Genomic DNA, 26,522 nt, shown 5'->3' on the forward strand with positions numbered 1-26,522 from the left:
GCTTTAAAAAAATATATTTTTTTTGAGAAGGAAAACTGTCTTATATTATTGCTAATTACCCTACGATTATAAAACCTAAGTAAGTTTTGCTTTTACTAATACTTTCTCAAGGATATATGTGTGTATATATATAATATACATATATATATATATATATAATTCCACAATAATTTTTGGTTGATTTTGTAAGAAATTATTATATACGCCCAGACTTCTAGGAAAATGCATATGAAGAAACATCATGAGTTACTAATGGGACTACCTCTTTAATACTTATGCAAAAACATAAAAGAGCACAAAGAAGTATTAAAAAAAAACGGTTCATAACCTCAACTACCATCTCTAAAGATAAAGCACTTACTTAAAGAGCTTGATTCATTGTTATGCCCACGTTGTCATTATCTGGTTATTCCCCATCTATGAATTGATACTCTTTAACAAAATAAATTCATCTGAAATTCCATTACACAGCCAATGACTTCTGCATATTCAGCAACGACATAAGTGAACATGTAGCTACAGGGAAATCTTAGCTAACTGGAAACCTTACCGAATGAATCACTCTGGATAGCTGAGTTTTCCAGTTAGCTGACAACCAACTTTTTAAGTCATAGAATTTATTTTTAAATCAATTCAACAAACATTTATTAAGCACCTATTATGATCAAAACACTATCTAGATGCTGGAGACACAAATACAAACAAGATTTGTGCTCAATAAGCTTCCTAAAGCACAGGTTTAATGTCATTCTCTTTCTCAAAAACCTTCGGTCGCTCTCTGTTGGCTTTTGAGGACCTTCAAAATCTGTCATCAACCTGTTTCCAGATTTATTTCATATTCAAGCACTCTATTTTGCAGCCAAATCAGACTAAAAACATTTCCCTAAACTCAGCATTCTATTTCCTGACTATGTTGTCATACAGAGCTTAACCCCTAGCCTGGAGTGTATTCTTACCTTACTATAATACTGCCTATCAGTATTATTCAGTTTCTTCTTTGTAAAAAAAAAAATGGGGGGCGGTTACATTTTAATTTCCGAACTGTCTCCCTCCACCCTTCTATTTCCCAAACGATTAGCTCAAATGTCACTTCCTCTTCAAAGTTTTCTCGATCACCTCAGTTATATTTACTTATCTATGCACATTGTGTTTTCCCCAGTACAATATATAAACTCTTTGAAGGATGCACTGTTTCGTTTTCTTTGAATCTCCAGTCTGGCTAGCACAGTGTCTTAAAGGGCACGAAGTAGGTGTTTTAGAAATATTTGTCAAAGTGAACTGAATCTTTGACGCTGTGTTTGAAATTCCTATTTATATAGAGCTTGATAATAAAAAAAATTCTCCTGAAACGTCCAATTATTCGTATTCTGAATGATGTTGAGGTCTGCAGGTTGATCAATGAGGTAGCAATGAATGACAAGCAGGACAGTGGTATTAATGCCAATTATACATTAAAGGTAGCACACCAAGGTGAATGTTACAATTGTCTAATGAAAAGAACTTCCTAATGGCAGATGTACCTGTAGTACAATGGCACCCCTAGGGGCAAGCTCCTGTGATCTAAAAGGAAAAGGCAGTATTGTATTATAGGAGCTGCTTAATTTGGAGTCAAGAGAACCTGGGTAGAAAGCCTGATTCTGCCACTAAAAAACCTGCGTGACCTTGGGCAAGTCATTTAACCTCTCTGGGACGAGGAAGGCTGGACTAGAGCTTCCCTAAAAGTCTCTTCCCATTAAAAATCTGTGACTTTAAGTGTCCCTGCCCATGCACACAATAGAAAGCTTTTCTTCCAGCTGATAAGCCCTTAGTGAAGCTCTTTGGGGTTACTGTGCAGCATTGATCAAAAGCAACTTCGCTGATGCATCAGCACTAGATACCTGTAAACTGAGATCTTGAGGCTCTTTGCCCCTCCAAAACTCCAAAGCTAAATGCTCTTTTTTGCTATAACGCTATAGCCTCAGTCCACAGCAACCCCAGCATTTCTCAAGCCACTTCTAATTGTAAACCCTGCCTGCTATTCGGGTAGGAGCTGACTGAATTCCCCGTCAGCGTCGGTTGCTTCGGCACCACCGCTCTTTCCCCTCCCCACCCCCACCACCATTCCTTCTCTTTCCCCCAATTCTCGCTATTTTACTTTATTATCATTAGCTCCTTTTTACGCAAAACCTTTGCCCGACTGAAAGTACACAACCGAGTCCACGACTCCCTTGAGCAGTACGGCCTTTTAGTTACATCGCTGGCCAATCAGCACGCTTCCTTGCTTCCATGTGGCTGACTGACCAATCACAGCGCCACTAGACGCGCAAATAGTGTTTTCGGCTCTTCTCGGTGCGTTTCATAGTTCGTTTTGGACCCTTGTCTCGACCTAAATCAGGGCTGGGGGAGGGGGTGCGGGAATGGGGGTGGGTGGGTTGTGGTGTATGCGTGTGTGTGCGTTTGTGTACTCCCTTGTTTAAGCTACTTCCGGGTCCGGAATCGCTCCGGAAGCCCCAGGTTCCGGAAGTATAGCCCTCGGGGAGCTGAGGTCGGCCTTATGGGGGAGGGGGTATTGGGGGAGGGGGAAGCATCCACCAAATGTTTCCGAGAAAGTCCGCCTGGACCGTGGTTTCTCCCACATCATTGCTGCCGGCGTCGGCTCTTTGGTGTCCGCGCGTGTGCGTGCAGTGATTGACAGCCGGCCGGCCAATCGTCTGGTCCTTTCTCGCTCGGGGCGTTGCCCGTTTGGGGCCCCAGCCCGCGAGCTCCGGCCTGCGTGGTTACGCCCGCCGACCGGCTTCCTGCGTTCCAGGTAGGAGCAAACAAAAGTGCCCCGACTTAGGAGGGGCGGGGAAGAGGAAACGGGGTGGAAGCTGCCGCGCGCTCCCTGACCTCCTGCCGTGCCCCAGGCCAAGTCCGAGCGCTCGCCAAGCCGCGGCGGGACCTCGCCGGGCTTCGCCCCGAGGCCTCCTCGAGGAATTCCGACCCGCTGGGCCTGGGGGCAGGGGGTCGTTGGCTCTTCCGGCTCAGGCCTCCCCAGATCCCTGAAGGCTCGGTCAAAATGCCCGCATCGCCCTTGGATAGACGAATCCCGGTCTTTTTCCGAGTCTGTTCCTCAGGATCAAGTTCCTAACACTTTCCAACAAGCACGCTCACTTCAGGTGCTTCTTTACCGTCCAAATAATTAGTGATGGAAACCGGCTTACAGAGGGGTCAGTTATTGGAAAATTGGCTTCTGATAAAGCGGGAGGAGGAATTTTGATGTCATTTAATACAGTTCAGGGTGCTAAAAGTTTATGAAGTACTGCCTCATTTTTAAAATAATTTTGTAAACAGTCCATGCAGTGGCATAAAACGCCCTATCAATTAACACGCGTTTATTAAGCGCCTACTATGTTCCAGCGATAGAGTCACAAAAACAAAAACCAGGCAGGTGGTGTAGAGTGCTGGGCCTGCAGTTCAGATTGTGGCCTCAGATGCTTACCAGTTCAGCGACCTTGAGCTGAACCTCCATTTAACCTCCATCTGCCTCACTTTACTTAACGATAAAATGAGAATCTTAATATCACCTATCTCTTAGAGTTGTTGTGAGAGGATCAAATGTGAATATTTGTCATAGACTTTGCTAGCTTACTTTTTGAAGGGGAGGGGGTGGGGACGTTGTGTACACAAATTACATACAAAATAGGTAAAAAGTCAGTGGGAGGAGAGGAAAACTAGCATCTAAGGAGAACCAGAAGCATCTCCGGTAAAAAAAAAATGGCTCTAGAGCTGAGCTTTGGTGAAATCTAGAGATTCTAAGCGGTGGAAGTGGAAAGGGAGTGCTTTCCAAGCACGGGAGACAGGATGAAAAGTCTTGGAGTTAGGAATAACTTGTAGGAGGGACTGCAAGTAGGCATGAATGAACGAATGAAAGAAAAAACGTTTATTACTGTGTCAGACTGTCATTTTCTCCGAACACATACAAACAAAGTTTTGCAGGATCTTACAGTGTATAAAAAAGAAATATATAATAAGCCATGAAAGGTATGCTGGAGCCAGATTATTAAGAGCCTTAAATGGCAAACAGAGAAGTTTGCATTTTATCCAAGAAGAAATAGCAGGGTAATGACATGATCCAAGCTGGTACAGTAATAGCATTTTTGGATCTGAATCCTGACTCTGCCCTTTAATGCCTTGGGTGAATTTATTAACTTTGTCCTCAGTTTCCTCATCTGCAGAATAGGTATATTGGACTAAATGACCTACCTCACAGGATCCTTTTCAATTATAAACATTTGATCCTAAATTTAAAATTTGGGCTCACTTGTAAAAGTTTCCGTTACCTTTTTAATTGCAAAATAAATATTTCTATCAGAGAGTTGGCCCAAATTCACTTTAAATTTGTTACCTTTTAAATTTTACGAAATTCATTTTGACTTTAACTTTTTAACTAAAAAAATTTTTTTTATAAATTACAAAACACTTCTCATAAGCTTGAGGTAGGTAGAAGCAAGAGTCTTTAAACCAACCTAATGCCCATTTTAAAGCTTAAATGAAAGAGAGGTAAATGTCCATACATTTGGTCTTCATATTACCCCCATGATCTAGGAGGTATAATGCAAGTATTATCCCCATTTTACAAATGAGGAAACAGGCTCAGAGTAATGTGTGAAACTAACACTATAACCCAAGGCTTCTGATTTTTTATTGTTTCAGTTTTGCCCTTCTGCAAAATAGATAACAGTTATTCATGTTATCTTGGAAGCTATTCATAGGTTGTGCCATGCTTTGACTGTTTACTGTCATTTGGAACCAGGCTCCTGGGATGTCTAAAGTTTCCTTCCTCTCTCCCCTCACATCTTACTGTGTCCATGTTTTCGCTTCCCTATGTGGTCTGGGATGTTGAGGAACTAAGCAAATAGGTTTCCTGTTGCTCTACTAAGTAATATAGAATAAAGAATATTGTCACAAGATGAAAGTATATTGGGGACACAGGTGAATAGCAAAAATGTTTCCTTAGAGAAACATAAAATCACTTGTCTGCCAAACTTCTCACCTTTGTTTTCATGAATCTCTGTCTTACTAGAAATTTACTGTTTGCAGTTTTCACTGGTGGTTTTAATTCTTCTGAAGTTGGTTTTGGCACTGCTTGTATCTCTGGTCTTTATGTTAGGATTTTGAGTTAGTTAAGAATCTTGATTCTGTTTGCCCCCTCTGTTTTAGAGTCTTAATATTGAAAATGCTACATACGTGATATCTAATGAAAAGCCAAAGAAATTTTCATAATGTGAGCATTTAGTTTGGTGGGAAAAAATCATGTGTATTGTGTGTCTTACCCCAACCCCATTGAAGTTTCTAATCTTAACTTCTGAAAACCTTAGAAAAATAAAATCACGATATACACTACAATTTTCTAATCATAGAAGACTAAAGGAAGATGTGAACTAGAAAGACAGAGGATCATTGTCTTTTTTGTTTGAGGTTTTTAATTTGTTTTTCCTTTGTCTTTACAAACTCTCTCTGATTTTATCTTGATTACCATTTGCTTTTAGTGGAAGAGATAAAAGCTGGGAAATCTTGAGCAGAATGTGGAGTTTTGAAAGAAATGTGCCAATTTAGTGGATGATTTCCCAAGAAAGCCCTTCTTCTTCCAGAGCTAAACAGCATTAAGGTAGCATAGTCCAGGAGTGCTAAGCTAGGAGTCAGGAAACTGGGTTTTAGTCTTGGATCTGAGACTGTCTAATTAAGTGAACTTGGGCCGGTCAATTAACTTCTCTGGACCTAAATTTCCTAATCTGTTAAATGAGGAGGTTAGACCAGATTGTCCAAGAGTCCTTCAAGCTATAAATGCCATGTATAATGAAAGACAGAGAGAGAAGAGAGAACTTGACACTTTTCAAAGCACTTTTACCTACTCTGTCATCTAGTTGTCACAGGCTTTTTGTTACAAAAGATATTTCTGTTCTACATATCCTTTATAATTCTTTTTCACCTCATTCCCTTCCACATCTTCTTTGGTCCAGTGACACTGGCTTCTTGTTTGTTCCTCACATAATCCATCTCCCAACACTGTATTTGCACTGACTGACCTTTGTGCCTGGAATTCTGTCCCTCTTCATCTTTGACTCTTGGCTTCCTTCAGGACTCAGTATCTTCTGTATCTTCCGTGAGAAACCTTTGCTGATCCCTCTTTATTGCTAGTGACTTCCCTCGAAGATTATCTCCGATTTATCTTGCATATGTCTTGATATATGTAGTTGTTTGCATGTTTTTTCCCCATCAGACTGTGAGCTTCTTTGAGAGCAGGGACTGGTTTTTTGCATTTCTTTGCCTAGGACATAGCAGGTACTTAATAAATCTTTGTTGACTCACTACCAAATTATAAAATAAAAAAAATTCCTTATTTAACCACTTATTAGTTTCTTTTAAATATAAAATTTCTTTTTTTTCCCCTTCTTATTTTTTCCTTTCCTCTATTTCAGGGTGTTACCTCTACAGGCACTATCTTATGATTCTCCATGTTCCCAATTACTAATGCCCTTCTCCCACCTAGCTACTTTGCATTTAATTAGATTGCTTTTATTTTGTGTTTATTCTTTGTATACTTATATATGTTTAAGTTGTCTCCCCTAATAAAATGTAAATTCCATCATTATGAACTGTTTCATTTTTGTCTTTGTATCCCTCAAACCTAGCACAGTGTCTAACATATAGTAGGTGCTTAATAAATGCTTATTGATTGATTGTTCAGTTGATTCTTGCCAATACCTCTTCTGGGTTTAACATACTTGTATGACTCAATGTTTATGTTGTCCTAGAAAGCCTTTCTGTCTAAGACCTTTATTCTTTGTTACTTAGCTTTCCCTTTACCCCTTTGCTAGAACATTTTTTTTAAGCCATAGTTTACCTCTTGTTTCCCAGAATCATAAAATTCTGTGGGGAGTTGGGGAATAGAGACCTTGGTAATCCCCTAACCTAACTAATGCCAAAAAAGAATCCTGTCTATGACATTCCCCAAAAGTAGGCATTCAGCCTTGTTTGAAGACCTCCAATGAGGAGGAACCTGCTACCTCCTGAAGCATCTCTTACCACTTTTCGATAACTTTGTTAGAAAGTTTTTCCTATCATCAAGCCTAAATTTGCCTTTTTGCAACTTCTACCTGTTTCTGGTTATTATCCTCTGGGACCAAAGAAAATAAGTCAAATACCTCGTCCACATTGCTGACTTTCATGTATTTGAAGATTTTGTGGTGTTATTTTACAGTAACATAATAATTGACACCAGTTTCTAATTTGTAAATCACTTGACATACATTGTTCCATTTTAACCTCACAATAGCCCTGTGAGGTAAGAACCGTAAATTTTGTTATCTTTATTTCACAGTTGTGGGCAAATTAAGTGACTTGGCCAACCTTACTCAGCTGGTAATAGAACTTTGGTCATTTGACTCCAAATCCAGAGTTCTTTTCACAATCTTACTCTGCCTATGCTACACCTTTCTTTACCATACTTAAAGGATCATACTAAAAGAATCTGTGGTTGCCCAGGGTCATACAGCTAGTAAGTGGCTGAGATAGTATTTGAACTCAGGAAGATAAGGCTTCCTCTTCCTGGCCCACCACTCTATCCACTGTGCCACCTAGCTCCCCTGCCTAGCACATAGTAAGTGCTATATTAGTGTTAGCTATGATAATATTGGGCAACTAGGCGGGACAGTGGATAGGCTGGGCCCGGAGTCAAGAGACCTGAGTTCAGACATGGCCCCAGACACTAGCTGTATGACCCATGGCAAGTCACATAACCCTATTTGCCTCAGTTTCCTCATCTTTAAAACAAGCTGGAGAAGGAAATGGCAAACCACTCCAGTATCTTTGCCAAGAACATTCTAAATGGGGTCACAAACAGACACAACTGAAATGACAACAGCAAAGTAGTATTGTTAATTCCTATTAATCTGATGGATAAATCTGTCAATGCTCAGGTTCAAATCACAGAGTCCAAGGAATGACTGTATGAAAGATGATTCTAGAGTAAAGCAAGGTTTATTTCAAGAGTGTGATCACCCCTGAGCTAGTGAATTCAGTCCTATCAGACATGTAATTCTTTGCTGGTCCCATTTTCCAGTGATTTTCTCCATGGGTGAATTTGCAAAGTTTTATGGGGAATCAGGAACTAAGGGAAGCCAATTCTGATTACTGTGAATGAGAAATTAAGAGTGAGGGATGGTGACTTCCTTATCTATAGAAAAGTGGAAGGAAGGACCCCAGAACATGTTTTCATTTACCTGCTACACTATGAAGTTCATTAGACTGCTGTCATCCACTGTAAACCATCTTCCAGAGTTTTTGTGGCTAAAAATAGAATTCGTTACCCTGTAATCAACCTGATAATTTCTCCAACCTTAGATAGGCTAGGTTTTTTTAATTTTTATTTCTATTGATAACCTTTTATTTTTATATCATATTCTTTTCAGAATATAACTTTTCTACTCATCCTATAATGAAACTTAAGAAATAGAGGTTTAAAAAAAAATTCAGCAAAACCAATAATTTGACCATGTATGACAGTGCAATATTTCTTATCCACAGGGAGGGGAAGGTGCATTTTCTGTCTTTTCAAGGGCCAAATTTGATCATCATAATCATAGCACAGTTCCTGATATAGATTAGGTACTTAATAAATGCTTGTTGACTTATACAGCATTCACTTTTGTTTCATTCTTTCATTTACCTTGCAGTTATCCTATATAGTGATTTGCTAGATCTGCTTACTTCATTCTGTATCAGTTCTTACAGTTTTCTCCTGTTTCTCTGATTTGTTGATATTTAGTATTTCCTTGCATTAATTTACTGCAAGTTATTTAATCATTCCCTGTTAATGGGCGTCTGCTATGATTCCAGTTATTTGCTGTCATAAAAAGTGCTGTTGTGAGTGTTTTGATATGATATGGGTCTTTCTGTCATTGACATCTTTCATATAGCTCACTAACTGTGGAATCTCTGGGTCAAAAGGTATAGATGGACATTTTAGTCACTTTTTAAAAACGTACAGCTACCTTTTACCCAGTAATACCACTTCTAGGGCTGTGTCGCAAAGAGATCATAAAAATGTACAAAAATATTTATAGCAGTTCTTTTTGTGGTGGCAAAGAATTGGAAATTGAGGGAATGCCCATCAGTTGGGGAATTGCTGAACAAGTTGTGGTGTATGAATGTAATGGAATACTATTGTGCTATAAGAAATGATGAGCAGGCAGACTTCAGAAAAACCTGGAAAGATTTGTATGGACTGATGCCAAGTGAAGTGAGCAGAACCAGGAGAACTTTGTACACAGCAACAGCCACATTGTTCAATGATTAACTTTGACAGACTTAGCCCTTCTCAGTAATGCAAGGATCTAAGACATCTCCAAAGGTCTCATGTTGGAAAATGCTGTTCACGTCCAAAGAAAGAACTATGGAGTTTGAAGGCAGATCAAAGTATACTATTTGCTTTTTTTTCTTCTGTTTTGTTTTGTTTCCTCTTTCTTGTGGTTCCTCCTATTGGTTCTAATTCTTCTTTACAACATGGCTAATGTGAAAATATATTTAATAGGAATGTATATGTATAACCTGTATCAGATTGCATTCTGTCTTTGGGAGGGAGGGGAGAAAAATTTAAAACTCAAAATATGGAAGTGATTGTTGATAAATCAAAATAAATTAATAAAAAAAATTTAAAAAGTAAAAACAGCTAGGTACTGATTAGTGCAAATAATGAATCCCCTGATATGATTCCATGTATTCAAATTCACACATGTGAAGTTATAATTCTGTCAAATGTAGTCATTGGTTCTAACTCAATGGAAACATACAGGGCAAATTCGAATAATGCAACAACTTCAAGGAATTCAAGGACTTATTTTCCACCATTTGGAACCTAGCTGTAATTACAGATTGTTTTTCCACCTCTTGTCTTTGTTGCCAGTTGACAAGGTATATGTTTTGATTTATGTTTTTCTACCCATTATTTGCAGATTTGGATATGTTGTTTTTGTAAATAGATTTCATTGATAGGTTTTATTTCTGGATCAGATAAATTTTCCCTTTATCCTTCTCTTTCATCTCAACCAAAAAGCCTTCCCTTATAACAAAGATTTGGTGATTCAATAGAATTTTCTAAATAAACCATTATGTCATCAGCAAATAGGGATAATTTTGTCCCCTTTGCCTATCTTTACATCTTGAACTTCTTTTTCTGACCTTAATGCTATTGCTTATATTTTAGAGCTTTTATTAAATACTACCAGAGAAAGGGGGCATCTTTGCTTTACTCCTTTATTTATTTGCACAGCTTCTGGTGATTCTCCATTGCATATGATGCTTGCTTTTGGTTTTAGATATATGCTTTTTGTCCTATTAAAAATACCTCTTTATACCTATGCTTTGTATGGTTTTTAACACAGATGAATATTGTACTTTGGCAAATGCTTTATCAGCATTTATTGAGATAATTATGTGACTTTGGATATTTTTGCTTTTAATATCAATAATTATGTTGATTGTTTTCCTGGTATTGAACCATCCTTGTGTTCCTTATATAAATCTAACTTCATAGTGAATGACTTCTTTGATGAATTGCTTTAGTTTGGCAAGATTTTATTTATAGTTTCTGAATCAATGTTTATTAATGATAATTAGTTTATAGTTATTTTGTGTTTTATCTCTCTCGGGTTTAGCTATTAGGACTATATTTATCTCATAAAAAAATCTAATAAAACATTTTCAGTTTTTGAGAATAATATGGTTGTACTAATTGTTGTTTTGTTCATTAAAAGTTTGATAGAATTCTCCTGTGGACTCATCAGGACTAGAAGCTTTTGTTTTTGTTTTCCTTTTCTCTTGATAGTTCCTTTGCTGCTAATTCTTTTTCCTATTCTGATACTAGATTGCTTAACATGTCTGGTCTTTTGTTAGTTTTGTTATTTTATGTTCTTGAAGATAGTCCTCTGTGTTGTTTATAGTTTTGTTACTAAATAACTGTGCACTGTAGATTCTGATTATTTTTATTCCTTCTGGGTTTGTTATGATTTTACTTCATTTTATTGCTATAATTTTGACTTTTTGCCCTCTTTTTAACCTAAGTGGCTAAAAGTTTATCAATTTTGATAGTATTTTCAAAAAATCACTTTTGAATGATTTTTCAAAAAGTTTCTGTAGTCTCAGATCCAGTTTTTCTATTTTTCTTGTGATTTTCAAATCTCTCCTCTTTTTTGCTTGTTTTGGTTTATTCACTTTCTAATTTTAAATGCATATTCAGTTATTTAATCTTCCTTTTCTATTTTACTAATATATTTTTAGGAATATAATGTTTTCCTTCAGAACTATTTTAGCTACATTCCAGAAATTGTGGTATATTTTTTCATCATTATCATTGTCATTCATATAATTATTGTTTCTGTGATTTTTTTTCTTTGAACAATTCATTATTTAGGTTTTTATTATTAAGCTTCCATTTAGGTCTGTGTCTTTTGTTTGTATTCTCTGAATTGAGTACTATTTTTATTGTATTATGGTCCATTAAGGATGTGTTTACTTTTTCTATTTTTCACATTTATTTAGAATATGTCTATGCCCTAGTATATGGTCAGTTTTTGTAGAAGTTACATGTGGAGCAAAGAAATACATTCATTATCCCTTTTAGAAGACACTATAAGTCTTTTAGCTCTAGTTTCTCCAAATTTGTTCAATTCTATATTTTCCCTTTCATTTATCTTGTTAGGTGTGTCCAAATCTGAGAGAGAGACATTAAAGTCTCCTATTACTATTGCATTACTATATGTTTTTGTAATTTGGTTTACTTTTCCTTTATGAAGTTAAATATTATGACATTTGGAACACATAAATTGAATGTTAGTGTTGGTTTCTTTATGGTTTCTTTCAGCATGATTTACTTTCCTTGTTTATTTATTCATATTGTAATTTTTCCTTTTGCTTTGATATGATCGCAACTCCTACTTTTTATGCATAGTAAATTTGTTCTAGCCTCTCATTTTTATACTATGTATATCTTTTCTTGTATTGTCTTTCTTTCTTTCTTTTCTTTTTGGCTAGTCAATAGGGTTAAGTGACTTGCCCAGGGTCATGCAGCTAGTAAGCGTTAAACTCAGGTCCTCCTGAATCCAGGGCTAGTGCTCTGTCCACTGTGCCGCCTAGTTGCCCCTTGTGTTATCTTTCTTGAAACTGTAAGATAATGCTTTTTTTTTCCAGTCATTCTCATTTTATTATATTATTTAATCCATTTACATTAAGGGAGGCAATTGGGGTTAAGTCCTGGGTCACACCAGATGTCTGAGGTCGAATTTGAACTCAGGTCCTCTGTACTTCAGGGCCTGGCCAGGGATGGGGAACCTGTGGCCTTCTAGGTCCTCAAGTGTGGCTCTTTGACTGAATCCAAACTTCAAAGAACAGATCCCCTTAAATAAAAGGATTTGTTCTGTAAAATTTGGACTGAGTCAAAAGGTTGTATCCAAGGACCTAGAAAGCCATATGTGGTTCCCCAAGGCCTCAGGTTCCCCACCCCTGCCGGTGCTCTATTCATTGTGCCACCTAGCTCCTCCAGTCCATTCACATTTAAAGTTAAGAGAGTTGTGTTTATATTTTCCTCTATTTGTGTCTCTAGTATTTTTTAATTGATGTTTTTGGAGGGAGGGTTGGCTCTACCATTAGTTTTGCCTAATCTGCATTGCTGCAACCCTGTTCCCACAAACAGTCTTACCTTCCTCACCCACCTTTCCTGTCTCTTTTTTTGTCAGCCCTTTCCCTGGTTTTGTAGTTTTTCCTAATTTATTTTTCTTTCTTTTACTTATCTATTTCTTCCCCCCTTCTTTCCTTTTCTTTTTCATTTCTCAGTTAAGTGGCATATTCAGAATCCTCCTTCATCTGCTTCCTTTCAGTTTATTTTTTTAGGTTTTTTTTCCTTTTTCTGTACTTTTCTATAAGGAAGGGTCTTTATTCTCTTCCTTTCTGTCTATTCTCAACTTTTATTCTTTGATTTATGATCTGTATACTTAGTATTTCCTTAATCTCTTTGTGTTCCTTGTGGAATTAAAGCTTCTAAAGAACCAAGTATGATCTCCTTCTCCTAACCAATTTCTGTTATTACATTTGTACATCTTTCCCCATCATCCTTTTTTCTCTTGTGCTTCACTCTTACAAATATTATTTCATAAGGGAAGTCATGAGATACAAAATTCATAGAATTATAGAACTATGAGGAACCTTAATGATAATCCACTGCAACTTTCTTCTTATACAGACAGAAACACTTAGGCCTGTACAGGTCAAACAACTGGCACAGATTAGTGGCAGAACCAAGACTAGAACCTGATTTTCCTTTCTCAGACCAGTGTTCTTTGTGCTATGCTATACTGAACACACACTCTCTCTCTCTTTCTCTTTTTCTCTCTTTTCTCTCTTTTCTCTCTTTTCTTTCTTCTCTGTCTCCCCACCCTACCCCGTCATTTATATTTTCCTGACAATTTAGAATTAGAAGTGATCCTGAGACCATCTATTCTAACCCATACCTGAAAAGGAATCCGCACTTAAAATATACCTGCCAATGGTCATTTAGCTTCTGCTTGAAGCCCTCCAAGAACAATGAAGAGCAACCCACTATCCTCAGTCAATTCATTTCACTTTTTCTCTTATTGGTACTGTAATATATGCTAAAATGCTAACATGAACTTAAGTCTTCTATTTTTTTAGTCTTTACACTCCTTCCTCTCATATTTGGTAATGATTTCTTCTGAATGATATACAAACAATGTTCATTTATTATCTATCTATCTCTCTATCTACTCATCCCTTGAGGACCACGATAAATGATGTGATGTTCTTATTAGCATAGAATATCTTCACATTTCATTGTTTGTCTAGTATTCTACTTTTGCATGGCCTTCAAGGGAAAGTCATGGTTTAAATAATCAAAAGTTCATTGGTCTTCTTAATTACAACAAAAAATCCCAGTCATTTTCCATCCCTTAACGTCAAACCTCTAAATTTCATGTATCATCACATATTCTAGTCTTACCAGCATTTGCAGCCTGATACTGGCATAAGTTTTATATAGTATTGAGTAATGCCAGTGGTCTCCAATTTGTAGTACCTTACCTTTCCTCATTTTAAATTCTCATTATTAATAGTTCTTCTCTCATTTTTGGTCATTTTGCCTTTCTCTTATGTGCCATTAAAAATTGCTGCCAAACACAGCTGCTTAAACAGTCCTCAAAAGTCTTGCAGTACTCAGCTGTGGGGTAATTAGGCCCTAGAGCACTTTTCTTCCAACAGTTTAATCTTACTGTTTACTTCTCAGGCTATGATGTCTGCCTCCAAATTACTTATTTCTTCATCCTTTGATTAAAATCCTGGCACAGGCACATGCCCTTGCCCCTGGATCTGTAACTATTCTGGGTGTTGAAAGAGTTCTATTATTTAAATTTTTTAAAAAAGCCACCTTCCTCCATTATCCATAGCTTCTTGTTTGTTCCATGTCATCTTAATGTGTCTGTTTTTATCTTTTGACCATACCTCCACTTTCTGTTTTCCTTTTACTCTTAAATGTCTTTTGGGGATGGCTTTATTTTCTTACCTGATCTTCCTTTTTTATTTATCACCTAATCCTGTCAATGCATATTTGTCTCATTTGTTCTTTGGTTTTTACTACTCTGTTCTAGTTTGTTTTCCTCCCTGTATCCATGATTTCCATCAGATATTCCTGAAGGTGAAAATAAATGTTTTACTATTTTATGCCTTTGGCTTTTCTCTTCCTTTTGAGACCTGAATGTTAAGATCTCAAGTCTCTGAGAATGATGGGGTAAGTGTTTTACAAATGAAGGAACTGAGGTAATACACTACTTACATTGAATGCCAAAGTGATGGAGCTGAGACTAGAACACAAGTCTAATATAAAAACTTGTTCCATGATCATTCAAGTTTCATTTCTACAGTATTCCTTCTTTTTCAAGATTCTCCTGTTATCACAGTTATAGAAAGAGAAGTGAAAAGTGTGATTTTCAATTAAAATTGCCCTAGAGATTGAGTGAAAATATCAGGTCTGTCCACTTTTGAGTGGCAGCTAGGTGGCACAGTTTAGACTCATACTAGCTGTGACCCCAAGCAAGTCACTTAACCCTGTTTGCCTCAGTTTCTCCTCTATAACATGAGCTGGAGAAGGAAATGGCAAATCACTCTAGTATCTCTGCCAAGAAAACCCCAAATGAGGTCCTGAAGAATCAGATATGATCGAAACAACTCAACATTTACTACTTTTAAACTAAATTAAGTACTGTGATAGTTTTCAAAAAGATTAATAAAACATAAAATATGTTGATGTTGTCTTTAATTTTTAACCAAAAATCTACTGTTCTTAGCAAAATGTAATTTGTAAAATATAGCACTATTGACAAACACTTAAGGAAATAAGAGGGCAGAATTGTAAAAAAAAAACGTAGTGTCATGTTAAACATTCTAAATTTGTTAAAGCTATAGCTGCACAATTTTAAAATGAACATTAGGATTCAGAACAATGAAGCACCACATCTTTGTAAGGTAAACCTCGTCCGATTTAGACTAAAGGAGGTAAGCAAGAGGAAGAAGTAAAGGGGATTAAGAGCTGTTAACGTGCATAAAGTCATTGAGTAAGTCAGTAACAAAGAGGATTTGAACTCAGTTTTTCACTTCCAGTCCTGTTCACTGTCCAGAAAGTCACACTATTGCTATTGAGACTTAGTTATAACTTATTCTCTTATGCCCATGTTTGTAGTGTGTCCTGGGAATAGCTGTCCTGCTAAATCCCTTTTTGATGCATGTCCCATTTATTAGTATTGATTTCAATACAATAGACAGTAAATCTATCTGACTACACAAAGGAAATAAAATATTTGGGTATGGGCAAGAAGCTTAGCAATCTCCAATCACAAAATTAAATTTGCATAACCATCCCCAATCCTTTAAATTAGGGTTGGTTATATGTATGTTTCCCCTTAAGCTTTTTTAAAAACTGAAGTGGCTAATGGGATGCTCAGGCTCATCCTCTTTGATTACTAGAAGAGTTAGAGGAGCATGCCTTTGTAGAAATTAGTTTATTATTGTAGAATTGGAGTAGTATAGCTTGTGTGTGTTGTTTAGTATGTGTTGGGGCAGGAGCAAAGAAGGTTGTGGGACAGATAAGACCTTAGATGTTATTTGGGAATCATGAATTTCTGCTGACAAGGTTTACAGACTTTGTAAATTTGAATGTAGAATTTTTGTAGGCAGTACACATTGACAAATATGCCTAATGGTAATACATCTAATACTGAGAGTCTTGGAACAAGTCAATAATAATGGCTTATATTGATAGCAGCAATGTAGGAGATGTTACTTGGTATTATAGCTAAAATCCATGTTATCCCCTTAATCATAATTACATTAATATTGACAGGCCCTTGACAATATTCACATTATTATTGATAAATTTCTGTCAATAACATGTTTCTAAATAAAATATATTCATTCATAATTTGTACAACACTCAATAAAAGCTCTAAAATACATCCTGAGAAATTCCTGTTTCCTCAGTGATATACATTAATTTGTTTTGGTTATGGAATATGCTATATAAGAGGTGCTTTTGATTTTTAGAGACAAAATAAAACAAAGCATGTATTATTTTTTAAAAAGTTACATATTGCTATTCTTGGTAAACTGATTTTCAGTTGTTTTCCAGTGAAAGAAAAGCAACGTGACATGCCTGGTGGTAAAATGTCAGCAGGAGACCTTTTTAATAGTTTTTAGTGCAGGATCATTTTATCTTAAACATATTTATGTGACAAGTTAATCACCCTAACCTTGGTAGACATTATACCTTTTATCTGGTCTTCTTTTTGCCTTAAGCATTCCCTTCATATATCTCCGACTTGGGGTCTCCTTTGCCAAACAGATAATAGCTGTTGGTGGTTGGACTCTTTTTTTTCCCCCAGTTTGTATTGACTGGAAATATGTGACCAAGGCTTAATTCTTAGGATTTTAAAAGGTCAGGAAGAGGGGAAGAAAATGTTAAAAGCATGAGATAGCATGTCTAGAGTAAAGAAAAATGTGGGATTCCCCCCCAAAAAAATTGTGGTCAAATCAAGTTAGGTTAGTAAGATTGTACAGTGAGCTTAAAATCGTAACAATCAATTCAGTCCAGTTCAACAAGCATTTATTAAGTATTTGCTTGTGCCAGTCACTGAGGATATAAAAACATAAATCAAATAGTCCCTGTCTTCAAAAAACTTATATACTGTTATGCATAGCACTGGGTATCCTAAAAGTCGTAGTGTAGTTTTAAGTTTATTAAAACTTAAAACTTCACTAAGACCTTTGAGATACCTTGTATACAAAGGAATTTCCAGGGAGAAGATATTTAACAACTGATGGGATCAGGATAGGCTTCCTGGAGGATATAACACCTAGAGCTGTAGTTTGAAGCTCAGGGTTCTTAAGAGGTAGAGATGAAGGAGGAGTGCATTCCAGGTAAAAGGCACAGAGGGGAGTAATGGAATGACAAGGGAAGGGAGCAATGAAGTGGGTAAGTCTGACTAGAACTCAAAGTCTGCAATGTGCCATAGGTCTGAAAAATTAGGTTGGAAGTTTTAAGGGTCAAACAGGAGATTTGGACTTTGTCCTAGAGACAGCGGAGTCACTGCAGTTTCTTTAGCAGGATAGTGACATGGTCAAATCTGCATCTTAAGAATTTGTCATCTTTGTAGAAGACAGGCTAGAAACAGGGAAACAATTAGGGGACTATTACTATTTTTCAGGGTAAAAAGTGATGAGTGGATGGAGAGAAGGGACAAATGTAAAATACGTTAGTTTGGAGTACAGTAATAGAATTGACCAGACAACTGATTGGGTGTGAGAAATGAGGGAGAAGGAAGAATAAAGGATGGCTCTAAGGTTGCAAACCTGAATGACTAGAAGAGTTTTGGTACTTTTGGTAGAAATAGAGATTATTGAAGAAGGGAGGATTTGGGGAAAGGATGAGTTGTATTTTGAACGTACTGAGTTTGAGGCTCCTGTGAGACATTCAGGTGGACTGTGTACACACACACACACACACACACACACACGCACACACACACACATGAACAAACTGGTAGCAAATAGATCACTGAGAGGAAATGGAGAAGAATGGCCTGTGGCACACCCATGTATGAGAGTGAAGTGAATGTTAATCCTGCAAAGGAGATTGAAAAGCAGTCAGACAAGGACAAAGAGAACCAGGAGAGAGTAGTATCATGAGAATACAGTGTGGGGAGAGTGACTAGGTGTGATTTACAGGGTCAAAAAATACAGAAAAGTCAAGAAGGAAAAGGACTGAGAAAGATAACCTTGGAGAGAACATTTTCAATTGAGTGATGAGGTCAGAAGCCGAATTGCAAAGGTTTGAAAAGTGAATATGAGGTGAGAAAAATCCAACTCCAAGAAAGTGCACTTTTTGAGCACAAGAGGGAGAGCTAAATATTAAAATGAATATCTGTGAAATGGATGGAGGGAAATAGATAGAATATGGGAGTGGTCAGAATATAGTTAACATTTCATGAAATCGTAGAATTTTGTAGGTAGAAGAGACCTCAGTGGCCATCTAGACTAATATGTATTTGAAAAAGAATCCTCTTTACAATATGTCTCATTAAGAGTCAACCAGCCTTTGCCTGAAAAACTCCAGAGAGGAGGAAACCACTTCATGTAGAGGCAGCACACTCCATTTTTAGTTAATTCTTACTCTTGTATGTCTACTGTGGACAACACTGTACTAGACAATGGCATAGATACAAAGTTTAAATAAGATAATCTCTGCCTCCTATACTGTGAATCAGTTCATATATAACTTCACAGGTTACTCCTAAGATGTCCTTCTTATCACTTCTTATTGTGTAATAATATTCCATTATATTCATATACTACCATTTATTCAACCATTCATCTATTGCTTCATTTCTTCCAGCCACACTTGAGGTCCTTATGGCTAAGCTTTTCTTTTCTCTGACTGTATTTGTAGATATAATCTCCTCTGGGTTAATCTATTGGGCCTCTTGTAACTCATGATATTTCTTCATTTTGTTTGCCACTTCTCTTCCTTTTTTTTATCTCCAGCCTCAGTTTCTGTGATGGGACTTTATGTTAGGTCCCATCTCTACCTTTTCATGAACTCTTGAATGTAGTGTACAGTTCCTGTTTGGTCTTCTTTCCACTATAGTCTTGATACCACTAAAATTCTAGATAAGGGTCTCTAGTACCAAGCTTCAGCGTGTGCTGCAATCTCAGCTTTTGCTTTCTCTCCAATACCAATTCAGTTATTGACAAAATCCCCTACTGGGAATTGGTTCTGAGCCCAGTTCTGGCCCTGAGAGGCCCTAAACAAATGATGGAGATAACCCTGGTCTTAGGCTTCTTTGCAAAGCTCCCATCCCTTTCCCTGCTTCCCTACCCCTTCCTTCTTCACCATACCAACTCCTGTATCCCTTCTTGTTAAGCTCACTTTATCTCCTACTGTGGATTTGAGTGCTCCATGGCTCTTGTTACCTATTGTGTCTCTTTTAGCAATAACCTATGGAGACTGGCTCTGTGGCCCTCCCTGCTGCTTCAGCAAGTGAGAGATAACATCCCCTCTGTTGTGCTAACTTTCACCTCACCTGATACATTGAGGGTATGAGAACCCACATTTTTAAGGCTCCATGAGGACAGGTTGCATACAGGCCCACTGTAGCCTGTCCTGTCTTAGACTGCAGGCTTTTCCCCCTCCTGTTTAGAGGGTCTGCACTAAACCATTTAGAATAGTTCAGGCCGCCTTCTACCTCTCTTTTCATCCTCTAAGAACTCATAGGCTTTTGGCTGGTATGATCCTGACCTCTATGGAGGAGTTCGCTGTTTTTCTTTTTGGTGGTCTTGATGATTATTTTTATGGTGCCCTTTCAGATATATTTGCTGAAGTGTATTTGGGAGAGCTGGACTGCTCTATAAAATATTGCCACCTTGTTTTCTTTTAAATTTTCTTTATTATTATAAACTTAATAAGCAGCATCCAACATGGACATATACAGTAAAACAAAAAAGGAGATTTTATTTCCAACTGAAAACGTCTGTCATGTACAGTTTGCTATTTCTCCCACTACAGACATCTTAGGGTCATTGTGATTTTTTTGTGTGTGTATAATTCAAATTTGACATAGTAATTCCAATGTTGTCCTCTATTTTTTTCTGTTCATTTTTTAACAATTCATTTACATTTTTTGCTTTCTTTTCTTTTGAAATAAATGTATAAAATGTCACCATCTCAACCAGAAGTCTACCTGTGGAGTTCTTATACAGAATTCTTATACACCCTTTTCTTTCACTCTTAAGTTCAGAAGCCATCAATGCATGCACTGTAGGATGAGGGATAGGGGAAGCAATTGGAAAGAAAGTGTGTGTGTGTGTGTGTGTGTGTGTGTGTGTTGTGTGTGTGTGTGTGTGTGTAAATCAGTATAGATTTATTAAGCACCTACTGTGTTCCAGGCACTCTGTTAGGCACTGTTCCATAGTCTTGGATGCTGTGCTTCAATTAATGCAGCTGAAGTTTGTGTTACCTTTTGGCTTTCATATCATTGATGCCTGATCTTGAGTTACCTAAAACTTTGAGGTCTTTTTCAGGTAAATTAATGTTTCCCTTTCTGTCTTGTTCTTGTAAAGTTGATTTTTTAAACTCAGGTGTAAAATTTTATCCCTATTTTCATCTTATTAGATTCATCCTGATGTTCTAATCTGTGGTATTCCAGTGATACAGCCAAAATGTGGATGCTTATCTATTGAATACCAGTACAGTGCCATATTACAGCAGACCAAGCCAGAGTCACTGTCCTTCAGATTATGTGAGTATATGTGCCTCATATTTCTCTGCTTCTAAATCAGTACCCTAACTATGTAAGGGACTATAATTTGAGGAAAAGGGTAGGCTAGATAAGGGAAAAGACTCCCTACCTCATCATTTTGGTGATTTGTAATATTCCTGACACTTGTTCTCTTTTTTACCCCATACCAGTGACCCTATAGTTCCCTACATTTCTGAATAACAGTTGTGCTATAACTTTCAATATTCCCTTGAAAATTTTCCCCATATATAATTCGTACCTATTAGTATTTTAGTGATAATATTACTATGTTTATTTGGATTGTTTTTTGAAAAGAATTGATTTCCCCTTGTCAGTTTTCACAGTAGCATGATAGGATAAATAGGCATTCACCTCTCTTATCCCTGCCACTTGCCTTTATCAATGAAAAGGATAGTGATTAAAAATTACATTGTTCATTTAAAAATATAAATGTGGAAAAATGCCAGAGCTACAAATTAAACTCTAGTCTTGATTCACTACCCAGTGAAAAGTTATAGTTTGCAGTTATTAGTCTAATGATAAACTTTCCCATTAATCAACTTAAAGGTAATTTGGAAAGTAGCCTTAATTTTAATTTTTTTATAGTAATGGTTAAAGTGTCTGGCGAAAAGTTTATGGGACACTTCTGCCTTGGAAGTGGTTTGTTGAAAAAGGATACAGCCGGAGCAGCTAGCTGGTACGCTAGATAGAGCACCTGGCCCTGGATTCAGGAGGACCTGAGTTCAAATCCGGCCTCAGACACATAATACTTACTAGCTGTGTGACCGTGGGCAAGTCACTTAACCCCATTGTCTAGCAAAAATGAGAAAAAAGAATACAGCCAACTAAGAGTGAGTGTGTGTGTGTGTGTGTGTGTGTGTGTGTGTACATATAATGCATATATATAGAATATAAATATAATATATGAGATAGAAGAAAGAATATAGTTATAATGAAGACATTATAGTAACTACGTTGCTATAGTATATTTTTGCATTGTTTAAAGCTATAGTTTTTGTCCTGAGTGTCCTAAACATGAATATCATGCTTTTACAAAATTTAAGCATTAATAAATTAGAGTGTGTTGACTTATTTGTTTGTTTTCACCAGAGTCCTGCAGTAAAGAAGATATGTCTTCCAGTGGAAAGAATACTGAGCACACAAACCCTGTACTGAGAATAAGTCAGCTGGATGCCCTGGAACTGAACAAAGCCCTGGAACAATTAGTTTGGTCCCAGTTTACTCGTTGTTTTCATGGGTTTAAGCCAGGGCTCTTAGCCCGGTTTGAACCTGAGGTAAAAGCATTTTTGTGGCTTTTCTTATGGAGATTCACCATTTACTCCAAGAATGCCACTGTGGGACAGTCAATTATGAACATCCAGTACAAGAATGATTTTTCTCAAACTCAGAAATATCAGCCATTAAGTAAAAATCAAAAGTTATGGTATGCTATTTGCACAATTGGAGGAAGGTGGTTAGAAGAAAGATGTTATGATTTGTTCCATAACCACCATTTAGCATCATTCTATAAGATCAAACAGTGTACTAATTTCATTGTTGGACTTTTGAAATTAAGTAGTTTGGTTAATTTCCTGATTTTCCTTCAAAAAGGAAAGTTTGCTACGTTGACAGAGCGTCTCTTAGGTATTCGATCTGTATTTTGCAAACCCCAAAACATTCGAGAAGTTGGCTTTGAGTACATGAACAGGGAACTTTTGTGGCATGGTTTTGCAGAATTTCTGATCTTTCTCTTACCACTTATTAATATCCAAAAGTTGAAAGGCAAATTGTCATCTTGGTGTATCCCCATCACAGGTGTTCCTAACAGTGATAATAAATTAGCCACCCATGGCAAAGAATGTTCCCTTTGTGGAGAGTGGCCCACTATGCCTCATACCATAGGTTGTATACATGTGTTTTGTTATTATTGTGTTAAAAGCAGCTACTTGTTTGACATGTACTTCACTTGTCCCAAGTGTGGCATAGAAGTGCGGAGTCTGCAGCCACTGAAGTCAGGGATCGAAATGTCAGAAGTAAATGCTCCTTAGAAATAGAATCCACCTTCTTTAAGCAAAATAGGTAATACCTAAGAATGCGTGTCAGAGTCACTATTTCAAATCTCTCTAAAGACATGATTAAGACACTAATCCCTGGAAGCTACGTTGTATCAAATTTAGTGTGTCAATTCTACTACACCTCGAAAATAAAAGTGTCATTAGTTTGAACTTAACCAATTTTAGATTTTTTTTTTAAACAATTTCATTTGAAATAAGGATTTGTTTTTGGCTTACGCTCAAGTGTTAATGGCTACTTGCTTACTTTCCTGAATAACAACTAGTAAGAATGTTCTTTCCTGCAAAGAAGTTGAGCTATAAAAAATACCCTAATAGCATGTGGATGCCTTTATAATAACCTTGGGTCACAGGGTCATATTTAGAGATGGACAGAACTTTTCAGCTGACAGGGTCATAGATGGAATGGCCCTTAGAAGCCTTCTAGACCAATTCTTTCAAGATTGCTAAGCAACCCCAGGAAAGTTAAGTGACTTGCCTAAGGTCACATAGCCAGTATGTATCAGAAGACGTATTTGAACCAGGTCCTGTGACTCCAAAGCTAGTTCTCTTTTCGCTACATCACACTGCCTCATAAATCATCTCATCTGACCTCCTCATTTGTACAGATAAGGAAACTAAAGGCCCCAAGAGGTTCACTGGCTTATCCCAGATCACTAAAGTAAAAAAGTAATTTTTAATAAGTAATATCTAGGATCTGAACCCAGCTACTCCAGTTCCAAATCCCGTGCCCTTTCTGCATCACCACTGGTTGCCATAGATTACATTTGCTAAATATTTTTTGGCTATTTGCATTATTTTGAAATCATGGCCCATTATAGGCAATTTCCATAATATATTTGACAAAACACTTGGAATAAGAAGAGATTGTATTTCTTTTGTATCTAGTTGTATGATCACATTACTTAACCTCTTTGAGCCTTAGTTTCCTCATCTGTAAAATGGAGTAATACCTGTAGTACTTAGCTTATGGGATTATTATGAGGCTCATGAGATTGTGTGTGTGTGTGTGTGTGTGTGTGTGTACACACATATGTATGTATGTATGTATACATAGTGCTTTGCAAACTTTAAAGTTCTATATAAAGTTAGATGCCTTTACTATTATATTACCTCATTACTATTACATTATGTTACTCATTACTGTTATATATTACCTCATTACTATTACATTATGTTACTCATTACTGTTATATATTACCTCGTAACCAGACTTAAGCAACATCTGAAATTGCTTCTGTCATGTTTTGTAACTTTTTTTTTTCTTTCAAACTTGCCTAATGATCTTTTAGGAAGTAAAGATAGTTTGGAAATGAAGATTAATTGTATCTTTAGACTTGTTATCTACAGAGTTTTTGATCATATACCTCTATCAGTAAATGATTTTTGAATGTATACACTTAGTATGTGTATATTTGCTTAGAAAAATCATACATAAATTTACACAAAAATACACATTCTAAAGGTTGTACAAAAACAAAAAATGAAAAAATTTGATTTGTGAACAGTAAAAACAGTCCTCTTCCCAAATTATTAATAATTGTTAATGATATTAAAAAAATTTTGGCTTATTTTGTGATAGTAATTCAGAAGTCTTGGTTCTAACTTCATTTTATTTCGTTACTTAGTTTTAATGGCTGTTATGGCTGGAAAAAAAATACTTCACAAAGATATATAGCTCTATGTGGAAGAAGTACACCATTGGCTTATAAAATCACAGCGCTTATTTGTCAATCCCATCCACTAGTTATACAAAGGTTTTTATTAAAATTCAGCTAATAATCTTCCCTAATGTCACTCAGTTGTTCTTGCAAATTAATCAGGTATTACATTTTTATGTATTTAACAAAATTTGGAAGATTTTTAAACAGGTTAGAAATTTGTTTCCAATTTTTTAAATATATGACACATGTTTTTGTAGTTGACATACTTATATAATTTTCTGCAAACTGAAGAGAGTTAAGTATGCAAGAGGAGAGTGTGGTCTCTAGTATCAAATGTTGCAAAGAGAACAAGAAAGATGAGGGTTGAGAAAATGCCACCAAATTTGGCAATTAGGAGATGCTTGGTTACTTTGAAGATAGCACTTTAAATTGAGGAGTCAGGGATAATGAACCTTGGAGACTGGAAATGTATCTTCTGTGGAAATAAGGAAGTTTAGAAGAGGCGTTGGTTTAGCAGGAAAGATAATGTAATGGAATCTATGAATATTGCAACACATGTGTCCTCCTCTTCCCACTGAAGAGCTAAAAGTAAGGGGTGATGGTCTTACCAGCGACTGCCTCAGAGTATAGATTGCCCACTCAAGGTCACCTATGGAGCTAACCAGAAGTTACTGGAAAGGGGAAAGGGTTTTTTGTATTTACATTGCTTCTGGTGTCTAGGTGAAGATTAATAAAATCAGAAGTCAAGATTGGATTATAACTGATGACTAACACTGTGGCAGTGAAGTCACTTGGAAAATGGCATAGATGTTTGCATATCAAACATGCAAGTGACACAAAGCTGGGGGAGAGGAAGAAGGAGAGCTACCACACCAGATACAAGATCCAAAAAGATCTTAGCCTAAGACATTTGATTGAATATGAGATAAAATTAAATTTAGATACCATACAGTTTTATATTGATTCAGTGTAAATGTAGATAATGTACAGTTTTACACAGGTTAAATTTGCAAATATAAGACTGAGGAGGTATGGTTAGACAAACATTTCATATGAAAAAGATCTGTGGCTTTGAGTAAGCTACAAGTTAAATATGAATTATTGTTTGTCTTTTTTTTTTTTTGAAGAGGAGCTATGACTTCAGGAGGGTGGTATTCTGACTTGCAAGTAAATAGGATTTAAGTAAGGCAGGGCTGTGCAAAGTCGTCGGCCTCACTCCTCCAGAGTCATTGAAGTCCAGTAGCAAGACTCAAGTCAAGACTTCTGGCACTGGCCCCAGATGCAGTGGGAGACCTTGACCTTTTTAAACTAAGGACTTTCTCAAGTCTCAGTTGGTCTGAAGCAAAGCCGATTCAGTAATTAAAGGCTAGGTAAGAACTGATGCAAAAGGTGGCCTGGTTTGCCTTCACAGAAGAATCAGTGTGGTGGGTGAAGACCCTTAGAGTTTCTGGCCGGAACAGAAAAAATTACTATTTATAATCACTCTGAGCCATCAAAGCCCAAACAATGAACAAGTAAAGCTTGGGCAAGGACATGTTATTGGCCAATCAGTGAAGCCAGAGTGTTTGGGATGTACAGGCATAGTCAAGTAGAGTTTCAGCATAATGCAGCAATCTAGAAAGACAATGTGATAGTGGGCTTTAAGAGAGAAAAAGCTTTCAGGAGTAAGTAGATGATAGTTGTAGTCTACTTAGCTCTGGTTAGGAGACACCTATGTTGTGTCCAGTTCTTGGCACCATATTTTAGGAAATGAGAGAGCATTCAGAGAAAGACAGCCAAGGATGGTAAAGTGTTTTTAGTTCATGCCGTATGAGGACTGGTTAAAGGAAATGGGAATGTTTTACTTGCAAAAGGCTAAAACTTGGATGAAATAGGATAGTTCTCTTCAGGTTTTTAAAAGGCTGTCATGTACAAGA

General features: G+C 36.8%; 1 protein-coding gene across 3 annotated transcripts; it reads left to right on the forward strand.

The window, feature by feature from the left end:
- The first annotated feature begins 2,270 nt into the window (after positions 1 to 2,270).
- On the forward strand, positions 2,271 to 23,100 carry PEX2 (peroxisomal biogenesis factor 2). 3 transcript variants are annotated; one of them, XM_020973944.2, is made up of 3 exons: positions 2,271 to 2,328; positions 20,744 to 20,870; positions 21,981 to 23,100. In XM_020973944.2, exon 3 carries the CDS (start codon positions 22,001 to 22,003, stop codon positions 22,916 to 22,918), a length of 918 nt encoding a protein of 305 aa, XP_020829603.1. In that variant the 5' UTR covers positions 2,271 to 2,328; positions 20,744 to 20,870; positions 21,981 to 22,000; the 3' UTR covers positions 22,919 to 23,100. The 3 variants fall into 3 exon arrangements, with proteins under 3 accessions (XP_020829603.1, XP_020829600.1, XP_020829601.1); XM_020973941.2 differs by lacking the exon at positions 2,271 to 2,328 and adding an exon at positions 2,546 to 2,788; XM_020973942.2 differs by lacking the exon at positions 2,271 to 2,328 and adding an exon at positions 2,808 to 3,137.
- The last annotated feature ends 3,422 nt before the right edge of the window (positions 23,101 to 26,522 follow it).

Source organism: Phascolarctos cinereus, unplaced genomic scaffold, assembly GCF_003287225.1.
Source record: "Phascolarctos cinereus isolate Bilbo 61053 unplaced genomic scaffold, phaCin_HiC Scaffold_4;HRSCAF=312, whole genome shotgun sequence".
Classification (NCBI taxonomy): domain Eukaryota; kingdom Metazoa; phylum Chordata; class Mammalia; order Diprotodontia; family Phascolarctidae; genus Phascolarctos; species Phascolarctos cinereus.

Coding starts and splice junctions, on each gene's coding strand:
- PEX2 (XM_020973944.2), top strand. CDS start 22,001: ATGTCTTCCAGTGGAAAGAATACTGAGCACACAAACCCTGTACTGAGA.